This window comes from Canis lupus, chromosome 33, assembly GCF_048164855.1.
Source record: "Canis lupus baileyi chromosome 33, mCanLup2.hap1, whole genome shotgun sequence".
Classification (NCBI taxonomy): domain Eukaryota; kingdom Metazoa; phylum Chordata; class Mammalia; order Carnivora; family Canidae; genus Canis; species Canis lupus.
The window spans coordinates 9,676,905-9,689,877 of record NC_132870.1 but is presented as its reverse complement, the minus strand read 5'-3'; the positions used below and the strand labels follow the sequence as shown (position 1 = coordinate 9,689,877).

Here is a 12,973-nt window from a genome sequence, read left to right as displayed (position 1 = left end):
TCAGAAAGATCTCTGAATCAATGAAATGAATAAATATAGCCCTATTGGGCCATTAAAGGAGGGTCATGGAACAAACAATATTTTCACCATAAAATTTTCATATCAGTTTGGAGATGCATTTTCTGTTTTATGTCTAAAGTTTTATGTTTGTAGAGATTGAAAACTGAGTGTCTTTTAGCATTATTATTAAATAAATACACTTACTGATCATCACCATTTAATTTTTTTGGGATCTCTGGCACCTTGCACTACCTGACACAGAGTAGATATTTAGTATTTTATATATTGAACTATATCAATATGGTTACTGAGATGTGTGAATTCTTTCTTCAAATCTGTCCCCTCCTCTCTATCCTTGAAACTTCTGTTCCTATTAAAGCCCTCATTGTCTTTTCAATCCTCAAAAAAAGTCACCCCAACCTCTTGCCTCCCTCTAGTATCCCTTTTGTCCTATCTCAGAAAAGCTTTTAAAATGAGCAATCTATATCCACTTTATCTGCTTCCTTTTTAAAACTTCATTCTATCACATTTATATATATGTATAAAATACACATAAAATATATTAAAATATATATATTCTTCCCTCCTCAGAGGTAACTATTATTTTGTTTCTTGATTATTCTTGCAGTCTTTTTCTAAACGTTTATATACATTAATAGGAAGAGAGGGAAATATTTGTTGTTTTAGTGAGAAGGGGTAGATGTATACAAATGATATAATGATCTATGCATCATTCTTGCAACTTTGTTTTGTTGCTTAACAACATGTCCGTGTGAGTACATATAGATCTCATTCTTTTAAATTGCCAACTACAATTCCATGGTATAGTTGTACCATAGCTCATTTTTTAAATTATTTTTTTGCCCTCTGGATAGAAATTTAGACTTTATTTTTTTTTTTTTATTTCATAACCAACACTATAGTGAACATCCTTTCTGTGTTTTTTTTTTTTCATGAACATGTACAATTGTTTCTATAGGCTGTATACCAAAAGTGGAACTGCTGGATCATAAAGTATTCACATTAAAATTTTAATAGTCCTGGGATCCCTGGGTGGCTCAGCGGTTTGGTGCCTGCCTTTGGCACAGGGCGCGATCCTGGAGTCCTGGGATCGAGTCCCGCATCAGGCTCCCTGCATGGAGCCTGCTTCTCCCTCCTCCTGTGTCTCTTCCTCTCTCTCTCTATCATGAATAAATAAATAAATAAATCTTTAAAAAACAAAACAAAAAAAATAAATAAAATTTTAATAGTCCAAATTTGCCTTGTAGAAACATTTATCAATTTAACACTCACAACAACATGAATGAAATTACCTGGTATGAGTAAATGTTACACCTTTTTCTTTTTTTTCCAATCTGGTGAATAAAAAACATTTCATTGTTTCATTTTGCATTTTCCTAGTCACTTGGTAAAGTTGCCCAATGTTTGGAAGGAAGGTGGTAGTTTATCTTTGTTTTCTTAATTTTCTCTCCCTCCAACAAATTTTCCTGACAAAGTCAAAGTTTTACTAATTGTTTCTCTCCTTCATTGTTTCAGCCAGCCAAGCCAGGGACTTATTGTCAAAGATGCTAGTGATTGACCCTGCAAAAAGGATATCAGTGGATGACGCCTTACAGCATCCTTACATCAATGTCTGGTACGACCCTGCCGAAGTGGAGGCGGTAAGGCATAGTAGGCTTATTCACTTTCCTTCCACAAACAAATCAGAATAATTGGGTGCTCAGTGGTGAAAACTGCAAGAGAATTAGAACCCAAAAGCACACACAAAGGATCTTCAGGCAATTCCTAAGTCACAAAGTTATTACCTTCCTCTATAAAAGTTATTTTCTTTCACCCATATTTTACATGCTTTTCTTTTTCAGGGTTTTCCATGAGAGTGGATTTATCCAAAAAGCCTTAGCTGTCCATGACACATCCATTTGCTTTTGTGAAATTGTTAACAACCCCAGTGTTTGCTTTTTTATGCTGAATTTCCAACTTCTGATGCAAATTAAGTAGCAGAAATCGTAATAGAGAATAAGGTGCTTTGCCTCTCTTTCCTTAATAAGATGCCTACCATTACTCAAGTGTGGCACCACAAGCATTTCGCAGATAGAGCTTTTACCAGGCCATTGGTGACTTTGTGAAACCTTACATGGATTAGATGAGAAAACCTAGGTAGTTCAGTGCAGAGTAGTTCAGGTTTATTCTAAATTCACTGACAAAGTAAGATGAACCTCCATATTGTAAATCTAGTCTGAGTTTAAAGATCTTCTCTGAAGCATCACTTTTTTAAAAACTATTTCCAACCATTCAATATCTTTCCCCCAATCTCTTTCTTATGTCTTTGCCTTTCTCCTTTTCTGCCTGGAGCCAAGGCAAAGGATTATTGTTGTTGCCTATGTGTGTTCATAGGCCTCCTGATGAGAATATCCTTTGGTCTCTTTTTTAAATGTTGCCATCAGCAATGTTATCTTCTCCTCAAAGAATCAAAATCTCCTCAAATTCTTAGAATACCTCTGCTAAATGACTTTTTTCCTTTTTTTTTAACATAATAGCTTCAAAGTACTTTGAATTGGTTTTTAACACCTATTTGAAATACTCTCTTTACTTGTTTTCTCATATCTTTCTCTGTATTTCAAAGTATTCTTGTTTGAGCCTAATTTTGCTTTGTTTCAGCTTCCTTTTGTTTCATTGTGCGCCTGCCTACGTCGTCGAGATGCTGGATTCAGACTGACATAATTCTTAACCCTTTATCTTTCACCAGAAAAGTGAGAGCTGACAGATGGGAGTGGGAATTAGGGAGAATTAAACTTTGTAAACATAATATTCAAAAAACTACTTTTCATAGTAACCCGATGAATCAAAAATTTTTGAGGAAAACACTTTAGTGATAAATGAGTCTCTCAAGTGTGGAAACTGGGGTGTTAACAATCCTTGATGACATATTCTTAAGATCTGCTCTCTTAAGCATCATTTCACAATGATGTTGAAATTTCAGTTTGCTTAGAATTAATTTTTAGTCACTTGATTTGATTTTTACAAAATAAAATCCTAATTTTTTTTTAAAGATTTTATTTATTTATTTGAGAGAGAGGAAGAGATAGTGAGAGAGAGCACAAGCAGAAGGCAGGGAGAAGGAGAAGCAGAGTCCCTGTGAGCAGGGAACCTGACACGTGGCTGGATCCCAGGATGCTGGGATCAGGACCCGAGCTGAAGGCAGACACTTAACCAACTGAGCTACCCAGATGCCCCAAATCCTAACATTTTTATGGGTAAAAGATAGAATCACTTTTCTCTCACTCTTAGGAAATACTTTCAAAGACGTTCTTGGGGTACAATGAAGTAATGAAATCAGTAAGAGAAAGTATGATATATAAATATGTGAAAAGTAAGTGTAAATATTTTTCCTTTGATGATTTTCAAGAAAATACTTTAGGTTATGTTGATAAAAATTTTAGACCAACACAAATTATTTAAAATTGTTACTCCTCATTTATTTTGATCATTCAAATCATGTGGCATGTTTATTTTTTCTTACATCTAATGTAATGTGTGTAATCTGTTTTTAATGGATTGTGGCCCAGAGTTTAATTGGAGTCATAAAGTCTGCATTTGTAATTCACTTGGGATTATGTTGCCTATAAAAGAAATAGTTGTTTAGATTCTAAACATATTAATGAATAGCATCAGTGAGTTTTTAAATTTAACTTTTTATGAAAAATTTCTTCAAAGGGTAAAAAACGTAAGATTTAGGGTGCTAAAGTGGCTAGAACCTTGTTCTTCTTCATTTCAATATTGTCATCCTGGAGAGTAGATAGTAACAATATAAGATGTGGATTTTAGGGGAAGGATTTGATAGAGCCTGAAGGTTTAGGAAAAGGGATCAGTAAATGCACAGAAGAACAAGCAGGTATTTATCACTTAGGCTAGGATCATTGATTATACAAGGATAAACATGTTTTACATGTAGACATGTTGCAGGGAATAGGTCAGAATTCTGACCCTAGGGCAAGGATAATTCATTACTTTATAAAATGTATTATACAAGTCACAACTAGGAAGAGACAGATTCTAAAGATGCTAGAAGCAATGGTCAGCTATGCTTTCTGCAATGCCCTTAGAAAATGCCTTTGTTATTGCATGTGAACTTACATTTAAAATAAAATAACCTTTCTTTATGGATGCATGGCAAAGCTATAATTTCCAAGGTATATTTTCTGCCAAGACTGCCAAGACCGTTCTGTAAAATAAACTCTGGTGTATTCTATAATCCAAACAAATGGAAGTATCAAATAATCAGAATTTCCATGATTAAAAGTTTATCCAGGATATCCAGGCTCAATCAGCCTTCAAGTAACTCACATGATATTACAAAGGGAAGGAAATTCAAAGATGAGAGGAAAGAAACATATATTTCATTGCAAAAAAATGAGGCAAATGGAAAGGGAAAAAGGAGAAACTGCAAGAGAATGTGATTTCTTCAGGGAAAGTAGGAAAGCAGGAAAGGAGAAGAGAGAAATGCTATGTGTACTAATCTATTCATCATAACTTACCACTTGTTTCCAAAAGTGCCAAAGTACTAAAATGAAAAGAGAAGAGCTTATGAATGCTGTCATAACTCGAAGAAAATTACTCATGCAACCATGAACTTGAGAAATTTAAAAGTTGAATGTCAAGGTTAATGGTGATCTGTGTAAGAGTGCATAAAGAGTTTTAAAGTTGTAACTGCTCAGATTATTAGCAAGCTCTTATTCAAATAATGTTCAGAGTAAAAAAAAACAATGCGCCCCAAACAGGGTGCAAAGTCCACATTTAGTGTCAATGCTTTCTTATAAGATAGTTGGAAGGCATTCTAACTCTGTTTCAGTATTTATCAAGAGGGCAAAAACATCATATACAAATGCAATGCATTCTGTTGTATACATCTTCACAGGCATGAAAGATGGGGTAGGTTTTTACATTTCTGCTCTCCCACTTACTAGCTGGCCTTGGTCAAGTTTCTTAACCTTTCTTCAGCTCAGTTTTCTAAATTAAGAATAGGGAGCATTCATACTTAGTGCATATTTACTTACATAGTACTTACTCAGAGAATATAAAGAGTTAATGTACATGAAGTGCTCAGTACACTACTGTAGCTAGTAGGGATCATAGAAATTCTTACTATTGCTATTACTATTACAACTTTTATATGCAAAGCTCAACTACCTTTTGATATTTAGAAAGATACATATATTTAGTAAAAAAAAAAGACCAGCTGGCCAAAAAATTGTAAAAGTATTCTATAACATTAAAAAAAAATCCTGGAAATTATGTAGCTCCTACAAGATTTTAAACTGTTGGTCCTTTTTTGGCTGAAATATGCCCACTTCTACTTTGTCAAGTGTAAGAGAATTCAGTGCCACTTATTTAAGCCAAAATAAAGGCACATTATATAGCTCATAAATCCTCATTATAATCAACTTAATGAAACTAAAGGATATTCAGGACTGTTTGGGGAATCACTTTAAATATATTCCCTGTGCTCTGTTAGAAATATGGAAACAATGAGGATCAGTTGCCTTATTTCTACAAGATTCTTGAGTTTAGAAACTCTGTTAGAGAAGAAGGTGGCTTTCACTTTGCAACCTCTGAGAGTAGGGGCATAGAGGCATATTAGGGGCATCATCATGAACTACAAACTAAAGAAGAGTTGATTATGTTTCATGGCACATGAAAAAGGAATTTAAGAAGAATATAAAATGGAACCCTTTTTTTAAGCACACTTTTATTTCTCTCAGAAATTCTAGAGCACCCTCCTGCATTGCTAGTAGTGGAAGAGGGAGATAGGAGAGGGAAGGGAGGGAGAGGTGATACATTCAGTGACCAAATCAAACACCTCAAAACTCAAAGTAGTCCTCATAGAGAAGCCAATTAAAAATGTAGGAGCAGAGAAGGACTTTTGTTTATTTCTCAGTTCATGACAGGAAGGAAGGATTAGGATTTGTCACTAGAACCATCATCCAACATGGGACTGGTACTGGGGACCAGGCTCATGACCAGCAGTGTTTAGCCAAGTCCACTGTTAGTTGAACTTTGTCTCAGAGAGCCTCAGATACAATCTTCAATGGTCAAAATGTTATTCTGGAAAGCTGGACAGAGGGGCAGTTTGAACCAGTCAGGCTGTTGTTATCTAAGAATTCCTTTCTCTAGTGGGCAAGCCCTGGGGACTTGAGAACCCAGAAAAGTGATGGCAGGCAACACAGGACCATCTGAATGGTAGCTGAGACAAAGTTACAGGAGGGAATGCTAGAACAGAGGCATGGAATGTGGGGCTAAGCTGAGGAGTAGACTGAGGAGAGAGGTTGGAAATGTTTTGATTGAGAATATAAGTACACATGTCATCCTTATAGAGACCAAAGAAAAGGTAATTAATCCAATCAGTTTGGGTAGAATGTGATTAGGGAAGCAAGGTGGTGTTGAACTTGTTAATTATTTCTTGCCTAATTCAAGATTAATTTGGGAATTAATTTGGCTGGGTGGGAATTTAATCTACCTATACAGATCCTAAATTAAACAAACCGGTCTTCAGATTCACAGTGAGAGTATAATCCCAGAAACAGAGTTAACATTTACACATGTTAGCGTTGAAATTCAATAAGCCTAGAATAGTCAGTAATGTTACACATTACTGTTTGTAACATAAGGTAATTAATAAAGTCATAAATATTTTACTGATATTATTATTTGCTATTTCATTCCTTTAGGGACTATGTTATTTTTTGCCTCCAGTGAGAAGATTTATAGGAACAAGCAAACTTGACTTATATTAAGCTCTTTTATTGCAAGGCCATCATAGATTTCATGCTTTTTTTTTTTTTTAAAGATTATTTATTTATTTATTCATGGAAGACAGAGAGAGAGAGAAAGAGAAGCCGAGACACAGGTGGAGGGAGAAGCGGGCTGTGGGACTTGAACCTGGGTCTCCAAGATCATGCCCTGAGCCGAAGGCTGACGCTCAACTGTGGAGCCACCCAGGCATCCTGATTTCATGCTCTTTGAAGAGAGTTACTATCTGATGTTGTTTTGGCCATCTTCTTGTTTGCTATTGTATCTTATCTATCTTATCAGTCATTACCAAAGAAAGCACGTGGAAAGGATCACCAACTGTACAGGAAATATGCATTTTTTCAATCTTCTTGTGGCATAGATATCTAATGTTTCTTTTATTTTTTGAAGTCCCACTTCCTTTTTTTAAAATTGTGGTTGACACATAATGTTACATTAGTTTCAGATACAACATAGTGATTCCACAAGTCTATATGTTATGCTACAAGTGTAGCTACCGCCTGTCACCATTCAACACTTGGGATCCCTGGGTGGCGCAGCGGTTTGGCGCCTGCCTTTGGCCCAGGGCGCGATCCTGGAGACCCGGGATCGAATCCCACGTCGGGCTCCCGGTGCATGGAGCCTGCTTCTCCCTCTGCCTGTGTCTCTGCCTCTCTCTCTCTCTGTGACTATCATAAATAAATAAAAATTAAAAAAAAAAACACTATTACAATACCATTGATTATATTCCCTGTGCTGTACTTTTGTCATTATGACTTATTCATTCCATACTGGAGGCCTGTATCTCCCACTGCCCTTTATTCATTTTTCCTATCCCCCATCCCCTTCCCTTCTGGCAACCATCAAGTTTATTTTTTGCTTAGTCTGTTTCTGCTTTTTGCTTATTTCTTTACTCATTTGTTTTAATGTTTAGATTCCACGTATAAGTGAGATCATATGGTACTTCTCTTTCTCTGTCTGACTTATTTCACTTAACATAATACTCCCTAGGTCTATCCCATGTGTCTCAATTGGCAATATCTCATTCCTTTTTTGTGGTGGTGTAATATTCCATTGTGTGTTTTGTGTCTGTGTGTGTACACACCACATCTTCCTTATCCATCTATCTGTTGATGGGTACTTAGGTTGCTTCCATATCTTGGCTATTGTAAATAATATTGCAATAAACATAGGGTTCATATATCTTTTCAAATTAGTGTTTTCATATTCTTTGGGCAAATACCCAGTAGTGGAATTACTGGATCATATAGTATTTCTATTTTTTAAAAAAGATTTATTTATTTATTTGAGAGACTATGTGCATACATGCACGCATGAGCAGGAGGAAAGGCCGAGGGAGAGGGAGAGGGGAAGCAGATTCCCCACTGAGTGGAGAGCTGAACCAGGGATCTCAGGACCCTGAGATCATGACCTGCGCTGAAACCACGACCTGGAAGCTTAACCAACTCAGCACCATGCTTAGCCCTATACTAAGGCACCCCTAGTATTTCTATTTTCAATTTTTTAAGGAACTTCCATAATGTTTTCCACAGTGGCTGCACCAATTTACATTTCCACCAACAGTGCATGAGGCTTCCCCTTTCTCCATATCCTGGCCAACACCTGTTGTTTCTTGTGTTGTTCCTTTTAGCAATTCTGACACATGTGAGATGATATCTCATAGTGGTTTTCATTTGCATTTCCTTGATAGTGACGTTGAGCATCTTTTCATGTATCTATTGGCCATCTATATACCCTCTTTGGAAAAAAAATGTCTATTCAGGTCCTAAGCTCATTTTTTAATTGGATTATTTGTTTTGTTTTGTTTTTGATGTTAAATTGGTTGAGTTGTGGAAGTTCTTTATATATTTTGGACATTAACCTCTTATCAGATATATCATTTGCAAATAGATATATGAATTTTAATGTTGCATATATCTGGAAATATGTTCAAGGTAAATCTTTTTTGTTGTTGTTGTTCAAGGTAAATCTTAAATGAGAGCTTAGAGATCATTGTAGAATGGTTTTGTGCTACTGTTCAGCATTATCAACAGAGTATCAGGTGTCTAATTGTGAGCAGCTACAGGAACACAGGACCAGAAACCATGAGAAAAATAGAATAGGGCCAAGCATGGGGCTAAAAAGCATTGAGAAGACAATCAGAAGCCTGTGGTCAAAGTAGTACAGGCTCCAGAGCTTGGTCTGAGCAATTCAGGGTGAGAGCTGATGCCAATATGTGGACAAATCAGATAGGACAGGCAGATAGCAGTTCAGGAAAGACCTGTGGCCATATATCAGAGTTCTGAACAGATGCCACACTAGTGCATTTTAAACAGTCGCAAAGGGATCCCTGGGTGGCTCAGCGGTTGAGCATCTGCCTTTGGCTCAGGGCGTGAACCCGGAGTCCCAGGATTGAATCCCACATCGAGCTCCCTGCATGGAGCCTGCTTCTCCCTCTGCCTGTGTCTCTGCCTGCCTCTCTCTCTGTGTCTCTCATGAATAAATAAATAAAAACTAAATAAACAGTGGCAAAGCTAAGGATATTTTCTGATTGGAATGTAAAAGTCAAGAACAGGTACTTTTGGAACTCAGAGATTAGCAATCCTAGGAAGCTAGTAGTAGAAGTTGGTAGTAGCTACTACCAACCCTGGAGTGAGGAACTGGTTTACTGTAGCTCAGGCTGAGGTAATGATGGCCTATCTAGTGGGAGTCAGACTTACAGAGACAAAGGAGATAGAGCTGCTTCTGGAAAGAGGAATCAGAGAAATAGCCTGGCTTTTCTCCACTCCCCCCAACTCCTAGTAGTATCTCCCTCCTGTCAGCTAGACCAGCCCTAAATCAGCCAATAGGTGAGCCTGGGAAATGCAGTCTTTAGTGGCTGGCCTCTGAGATACAGAGCAGGGAAAGGAGGGGTGAAGACTGTATCTGTGGGCAAACAGAGTGAGGGCTGGCCCTCACCTATCCATATTTTCCTCATTTGTAGCTCTAAAACTCTGACCAATTAAAACCGACTTAATCTGGAAAGCACAAAACTTTGGGAGATCAGAAGAGGTGCTCAGGGGCCTCACTAGGTTAAAGTGATGTAAACATTACCTCTAATAAGCCCTAGTAATTATTCTATTTTCTTAAGTATCTTGTGATTTCTTTCTAAAGAATCACAAGTACTATGCCTACCTGACAGTCTTGGCATAAGAGAACTTCACATTGGGCCTTAAGTTGAATGTATATAGTTTCCTCCTTTTATGTGTTGTTGTCACTTTTTCAGTCATTTGTTATAGGTTGATGAGGAAGCTAAACGTTGTTGAGCCAGTGTTGAACAATGTGTGCTTGGGGAGGATGAGGGATTCAGCCATCTGTTTTCCTTTAGGTTGTTTTAATTCTACTCTGCCACTGCCAACTGGGGAAAAAAAAACAAAAAACAAAAAACCCCAAAACAAAACCTGTATCAATCTGTCTTCTCATCTACCTCTTCGTTAGTTTTTCCTTGTCTTTCCTTTTCTTCTTAGCCTTTTCTCTCTCTCTCTCTCTCTCTTTTTTTTTTTTATTCAGCTCTCATGGAGCTGTTCACATTAGGCCTTGATTATTTATTAACAATTTAATATTCATTCATTCATTCATTTCTAAATTTCATTGAACCTGAACTATGTATCCCACTGACCTACAGGTGCTGGTAAAACAAAAACAAGATTCCCGCTTTCATTGATGTTCGTGGGCTTTTATTCTGTTAACATCTAATGGGAATTTTTATTGATTGGGAATCTTATATCACCTTTGGACATAATTCTTCCAAATATGGGCTATCTATCTTATTTGACTATTTAACTTGTTTAGTGTATAATTTTCTGAATATAGGAAGAATGTGTAATAAATACTTGTCCCTGTCAGTGTTAACCAGTTATAGCTAAGTCGCAATGAATATATTCTAATCTTTAACTAGATGCACATCAGTTGCTTTGAATTATACTTAAAATATCATGCTCATTTATTTCTAGCTATGATTTTTTTTAAACAACTATTTGGCTTTGAATATAAATCAATGCCCTGACCAGGTTTTAGTAATTTAAATGCATAGATTATTATTGAATAATCAAAGAATCCTGAAGTTGGCATACTAAGTAATGGAAAGACTTCATTTATAATTTAAAGATTCATCTATAAATATATTAACTATCTGGAACCCTCAGACAAAATTCAAGTGGTTGAGGATGATGGTGGGAAATTACTCTCATTCTCTACTTGTTATTCCCTTGACTATATTTTTATAGTAAAAACTAAATCATTTGATTATGAATATCATGTGTTAACTTCTCTTAAACCTACTTCATTAATGATCTATTGTTTGTATTATCTTTATCTTCATTAACTGTGGCTTAGTTGTCTTCTTCTAAATTCTCTTTAGTTCATAGTTCCTAAAACAATGTGGTAAAGAATAGGCTTATAAATACATTCAATTATAAATGCATTAAATGAATCCTGCTAGACTCAGAACGTATATAAATTTAGAAATAAGAAAAATTATGGGTTGCCATGAATATGAATTTGATGCATCTACTATTCAAACAGTTCATCAGTAGTTGTCCACTTTGGCAATAAACGACTCAATAAAATGTATATGTGCTTGCTTTAAATATTTTATAATCTCTTTATTAAATCAGTCAAGTTTAACACTGTTGTGCTAAACACAAAGTATCTAGAAGAGATGATTTAAATGAGTTATAAAGGAAAACAGTTTTCTGCATAGGCTATGTCTCTCCCATTGAGAGGAAAAGGGATTATCCTCTTTGTAACTGACATTTCCCTGTGATGAGTCATACCAAAAGGTTCTGTTCTGAAGATGTTCTGAAGACAGCTTCAGAAGAAGCAATCAGTTTGAAATTCAGAAACCACTGTTTTTGTTTCCTGATTTCCCTCATGGGATACAGACACATGCTTAAACAGTTAATAGATGTTATTTTTGTTTGCCTTTAGTGTGCCTGAGTAGGAAGCAGTTTGGATATAAAGTGTATTATAAAACATTTAATAGTAGCTCTCAAACTATAGAAAAGACCTTTTAAATATTTAAACAAACATAATCAAATTGAACACCAATAAAAAATAAATTTATTATTAAAAAAATAAACAAACATAATCTGCAGTGTTTGAGTTATTTTAGAATATTTTAGAATAGTAATCTGGAAGTTTTTATTGAGGGTGAAAAATTATATCTCACCAAAATAATAAGGAAACTAGTGTCTCTTAACATTTAAAAACCATTGCCTCCATTGCTTTGCATTAAAGAAAAAAAGACAAATGGCACTAAGTCTCTGAGTATGACTGAGGATTTTATTTATTTATTTTTTTTATTTTTTATTTTTTTTTAATTTTATTTATTTATGATAGTCACAGAGAGAGAGAGAGAGAGAGGCAGAGACACAGGCAGAGGGAGAAGCAGGCTCCATGCACCAGGAGCCCGATGTGGGATTCGATCCCAGGTCTCCAGGATCGCGCCCTGGGCAAAAGGCAGGCGCCAAACCACTGAGCCACCCAGGGATCCCCGACTGAGGATTTTATTAATGATCCTATTACTAGTTTGCTTCTTGATGCTATATAGGTACACCCACTTTTAGTAAGAAATAAAAAAAATCCCCCCCTTTTTTAGATCCTGGAAATCATGTTTTTTTCTCCTTGAAATTAAATGGGAAAACTTACAGAATGTTTTCTTTCACACTTACAACCAGACATATCTGTATGTGAAAAAGCACGTGAGTTGAGTTCTGTCAGGAAAGTCTTATATGGAGCTTTTATCAAGAGAATTACTCTCAAAAAGATTTCTCAGACTGTTCCTAGCAATTTAAAAAATATCCAAAAAAATATATGTAAATTCTCTTAAATATTTTTACAAGTAGAACAATCTGCCCCATTTCAGAGCAAGGAAAAGAATAAATAAAAATGGTACCTGAAATATTTAATGTTAGTGATTTCATTTCCATAGTATGATATAGCATTCACTGTGGTGTTTTAAATTTGGCAATCAGTCTGAATATTTCCCAAGTGCCCATCACTAGTTTGCTCTGTATAGTAATCTGTGGACAACTCACAAGAGTTGGAAAAACAAAGAGGTTACTGAGTGATGTTGTAAGGTGAAATATCATTACTCTCTTCTCTCCATCCTAAAACTGCCATCATTTAAATTCTGTTTCTCAGACTA

General features: G+C 35.8%; 1 protein-coding gene across 9 annotated transcripts in view; it reads left to right on the top strand.

The window, feature by feature from the left end:
• MAPK10 (mitogen-activated protein kinase 10) overlaps positions 1 to 12,973 on the top strand; it is a 299,188-nt gene that overhangs the window by 248,851 nt on the left and 37,364 nt on the right. For all 9 annotated transcript variants that reach the window (XM_072810787.1, XM_072810785.1, XM_072810793.1 and 6 more), the window contains one exon: positions 1,537 to 1,661. In XM_072810787.1, coding sequence (XP_072666888.1) covers positions 1,537 to 1,661 — 125 coding nt within the window. The remainder of the gene's footprint in view (positions 1 to 1,536; positions 1,662 to 12,973) is intronic.